The 5,080-nt window shown below is 35.9% G+C and overlaps 1 protein-coding gene across 1 annotated transcript in view; it reads left to right on the top strand.

The window, feature by feature from the left end:
* The first annotated feature begins 362 nt into the window (after window positions 1-362).
* The window catches only part of LOC107655814 (beta-secretase 2-like), a 17,661-nt gene continuing 12,943 nt past the window's right edge, over window positions 363-5,080 (top strand). The window contains exon 1 of the mRNA XM_016443397.1: window positions 363-957. Coding sequence (XP_016298883.1) covers window positions 466-957 — 492 coding nt within the window. The 5' untranslated portion in view covers window positions 363-465. The remainder of the gene's footprint in view (window positions 958-5,080) is intronic.

The following is a 5,080-nucleotide window of genomic DNA, read 5'->3' as shown; positions in this document are numbered from 1 at the left end:
AGATAGATAGATAGATAGATAGATAGATAGATAGATAGATAGACAGACAGACAGACAGACAGACAGACAGACAGACAGACAGACAGACAGATAGATAGATAGATAGATAGATAGATAGATAACTATATATTTACTTCATTAAAACTACACTGCCTTGAAAGCATTTGTATTTCTTTTGGAAAATGCAAATAGTTGTCATCAATATGGCGCTTTCTTAGTTAGAATATGCTGCTTATTTAAAACAGCCAGATTAAACATTAAAGATTTTTCCCTGTGCGTTGCAGGCTGGCTCTCAAAACATACAGAACTGTCTTCTTAGACAGCATTTTAAGCGTCACCGTCGCGTTCTCAGCCTAGCCGCCCAAAAACGCTGTCAAGCAGCAGCACACAAGCTTTTGAGACACAACCCGGTATCTTTCCCTCTCCCACGCCGCTGGCCCTCGTTAAACGCTGGAATGTTTGGATATGCTCGTCATATCCGTCATATGCTCCTTCAGGAAGTTAACAATTGAACACATTACACACATACTTTATATCCCTGCGGCATCTGTCTGGTTCACATACTCTCTGCCGAAGATTATTCCCATAACTAATAATGAGAATGGAACTATCAGTGACAGAGTTCGGCACTTTGAGGCGAAGCTGAGTGTTGGCTGTCTGGTCAACGTCAAGTTTGGCGAGATGCTGCTCTACGGGCTTCTGCTACTTTCTCTTTCCTTTTGGACGTCTCATTCAGTGTTTAAAATACCTTTAAAAATGTTTGCGGGGAAATTCAACGCGTCTGTGCAGCTGGACCTCAGGCCTTTGAGAAAGAATCAAAGCGCAGTGGAGAGTGGACTTTCCCTGGCATCGGATCCAGCTGGGATTGTCGACTTTCTGGACATGATCAATAATTTAAAAGAAGACTCTGGTAGGGGATATTACATGCAGATGGTCATTGGGACTCCGGGACAAACGGTATGTACTATTTTCAACATTTTGATACCTCTTTTCTATCATTTTTTCCTTTTATACATGAAGTGACCTGTTTTGTAACGGTAACGTTACATTTATTCATTTTGTAACTGTCTCCAGTTAATGTTACATCGGAACTTTTAAATAGGCCTATTTAAACTAGATTCTGCATTATACGGTGGCCTTACAAGTATCTGGACATATAAGTCGCACGAACAAATTAATGTCATAGCATTAGATAAACATCAAATCTGCCATTATTTGTTTTAAAGAGAGATGGCAGAAGCACGGACACACAAAAAAAAAAGTTTCACAACAACACGTGTGCATTTTAGATATGCTGTTCTGTTTGTCAGATATTAGTGAAGCATGTCTATTGTTGTGATGAACTACAACTTTAGTTACTCTGCAAGAAAGACCTGTGCGAATTTGAGAAGATATGACCTCTCATACGTCCAATAAAATTACTTTGGGACCAGTTAGAGTTAAGTTAGAAGAGTTAAGTTACTATAATTCTGAGAAAATGTGTGATATTTAATATAATGAAATTACATTTTGACATTCATAAGTGAATTCAAATTAATTTAGGGCCACTACATCTGTTTCAACAGTTTTCATATGGTTTGCCCTTCACGGTCTTGTTTAAAACTCTGATCAGCTGTTAAACATCAGAGTAGATGGGTACTGTAGGCTAAGGCTGATCTCAAAGCAGCGTTTCAGCTTTTAAGAGCATATCAGTTCAAGAAGCATGTGATGTGAAAGTCTCTATGAGATGCCTTGGGCGTAGGATGGAGACCAAAGAGCCCTTGATCTTTGTGCTGAGAATATGTAAGAGCCAACTCACATGGGTTCACATGACAGCGGGCCCCTCGATGAGAGCAGCTGACTCAGATTAGGGCCTGAAGCAGACTCGTACAGACTTTATGGTCAGTTGGGATTGCTGTTATTAATTTCTTTTTCTTATCAAAAACCCTGCAAAACTCCAAGAGTTTGATTAATTTTAGATGTATTTAAAAAAAAAAACATGTTGTGTATGTGTAGATGGTAGAACAGTTGAAGTGAATCTCACAATCTATTGATTGAACTGTACCGCACAGTCCCGTTTATTTTCACAGAATAGTTAAAAATGCAGTCTAACCTGACTAACAAATTCTACCAAAATAATAGAAAAAATATTCAGCCTACACAGTCACTCCTCGTGATTGCTGGATAACAGCAGGGAAAGCACAATATTAGTGATACAACCGAGAGATTGTTGTTACATTCCTTATCTCTTCCTCTTTACTACTAGTTGTAGCATGAAATAAACATGAATAAACATCATAAGGTATGTTGAAAGAAACAGTTCAACTTTGTATGCATTACACAAGGCATATTTGTACATTCAAAACTATGAAGAGTACAGAATTACATTTACAACGGGCTTCTCATCTAATTCGAATAACTTCAGGTTTAAGCCTAGCCCACTTCCAGTTTTAGCTGAATACAGATAAAAATAAGTTTGAGGTTGATACAGATAACAGTGATTATGATTCATAATGGCTTGTACCAATAATTAATTCATAAATATCATTAGGCCTACACTTATGCACAACATGATATTTTACAACCTGATCTAACCAATTCACCTTGTCTGCATGTTGGTTTCACTACATGATTTTAATTTGGCACACAAAAGTTTTTCAAATGTTAGCCTAATAATCAAAGCAGTGAAGCAATTTTGTTAAAATATTTTGAAAGAACTAATATAAAAGATTATGCCATACTACTAGAATTTCATTCTTTTAATGATGCTTTTTATTTTATCATGTTGTCAAGTCAGATGCATCACCTTGACTTTTCTCCAAAAATACTAAAAAAATTTTGTTTCAGTTTTGTTTTCAGTTGTTGAACTCCCTAATGCTAAAAATGAAGGGTTCAACCAAAGCAAACACCACTACCTAAATGCTGTATGCATTACATTTTTATTGTGAGGTAGAAGCATTTTAAACCCCTGCTATAACTGTAATTGCATTCCTCTCTTGAGAAAATGAAGCTTGAATGTTAGTGATCATAATTCATCATGTGGCGTGTCTCTCTGGAAATATTATAATGAAATCTGCAGTGTCATTGAACATCATGTTTATTCTCTCATCTCATGACAATTGAATGAGTAAGGTAAGCTGCGAGAGGCCAGGATCTTCCCGCATCCTCTGCGAATATGTAATTAAGGGTACTCATGTTAATTGAGGCGCTCTTTCTAAACGAGCCACTAATTGCGGAATCTGTCGTATTGTGCGGAGGCGTCGGACTGGAGTGCCTCACATCTGCTAATTGGTACAAACAGGTAGCAGATGCGTTCCCAGTGACAGAGCGCCTGCCAATTAGCTAAGCCACCTCGATAGGGGTGATTAGAGCCCGCTTCACCAGTAGAGGAGCCATGGGAGCACAGTGAGGAGGAGTACAGGGATAGACAAGCACAGGGAAGGGGCCATATTCTTGGAACCAAAGGGAGTATGTGTGTGCCAGGGCCCTATTTTGGACAGACTTCATGTTTACTGAAAGTAGCCAGTAGTCATGGCTGTGGCATGGCTGGATTTTTCGTATCAGACAGGAAGTGAGGAACGTGTCCTTAATGTATCCTCCAAACTTAGTAGTGGCAAGGCAAGCATTACCGTTACTGTTGGTTTTATGAGCAATTTTACATTGCTTAAAAAATAACTACAATAGCCATGATAATTGCACTGTGATTTTTAATTGAATAACCACAAACACTTTCTGCCTTTCCCCACTGAAGACTGTGATTGTAGCCGTGTGGGAAACAGCGGTTGTACTTTGTGCTGTTTGTCTGAAAATTTGTACTTAATAATCGTCTTGAGTTAAAGCCAGCAAGGAATGAGGAATTATACACAATAACTGGCAACGTGTTTGGAAAGGTGTGTAGTTAAACACAATAAGAAGATTATTCCTATTGAATTTCTTTCACACCCTGCAAAAACAAGGTCTATGCTTGGAATAAACACTATTCATTCTGTTTAAGCTTGGAATAACCATTCATTCTATTTCTGCAATACTTTACAAAGCACACATGTTATTAACCACTGCTTGTTCTAATCAGTTTACTTATTAATGTGAATAACCATGATTTGTAATGTTTAACCTTTGTGAAAAAAAGACAAATGTGTGCTTAAATGTATTGAATGTGCGCTTGTAGCATACTTCAAATCTTAAAAGTATATATATAAAAAAAAAACAGTATTTGCAGATAATAAAATATTAATGAAATAAAAGGCCACTCAAATGTTTCTTAACAAGTACACTTTTGCACTTTCACAAGTAAAAGTTTACTTTAAAGTACAGTTTACATCATTAGGCTTTAATAAGCTTTTGTTGTCCTTTTAATGTGTTGATTAACATAAAGCACATGTAAAGTACTTCATTATATGTAACTGTAGTGTGTTATTTGATATTACATTTAAAGTTAAAATAGGCTATTTTAAATGTCCTAACTTTACAAATGTATTACAAATATATTCAAATACATGACATACGAGTTTCAATTGACCTTAAAATATGTTTTAATTTACCATAAATTATCATCAGTATACTTTTGGCAGTACACTTTATCCAGACAATATAAGTAATTCTGTAAATAATGTAATAATTTGAGTCAAAAAACAAAACAAAAATAATTAAGTTCAACTAATTGCATTTAATATCAATGTAAACTATAATAAATTACATGGAATTAAGGGTCCGAAAACATTGCATTTAGTATATTAAGTACAGCATTTCCATTAAAAGTATGCTAAAATATACTTCACGGAAAGAGTTTGCCTTCTCCTGTATAAATAGCCGATCATTATCATTAGTGACGTGTGTGGATAATGTGCAAATTTCCTGTATGCATAACTGGATTACCTGTTGCATTTGCTATTACAACAGAGCAGTAGGTACTGTATATGGGATACAGTATGTGGAATGCATTGTGCTTGACCTTACACATCCTTGTAATGATGAACAAAAGGATAATATAATCCATGATTTCCTTTTTGACTCATTATTTATGATTATGAAGAGTTACATTTCTATAGATATTTCATGCAAATTAAGTAGAATTAAAAATCCTTCTCACTTTTTCTCCTGA

This window comes from Sinocyclocheilus anshuiensis, unplaced genomic scaffold (genome assembly GCF_001515605.1).
Source record: "Sinocyclocheilus anshuiensis isolate Anshui unplaced genomic scaffold, SAMN03320099.WGS_v1.1 scaffold1421, whole genome shotgun sequence".
Taxonomy (NCBI): domain Eukaryota; kingdom Metazoa; phylum Chordata; class Actinopteri; order Cypriniformes; family Cyprinidae; genus Sinocyclocheilus; species Sinocyclocheilus anshuiensis.
The sequence above is the reverse complement of the archived record's forward strand: the minus strand, read 5'-3'. Positions and strand labels throughout refer to the sequence as shown.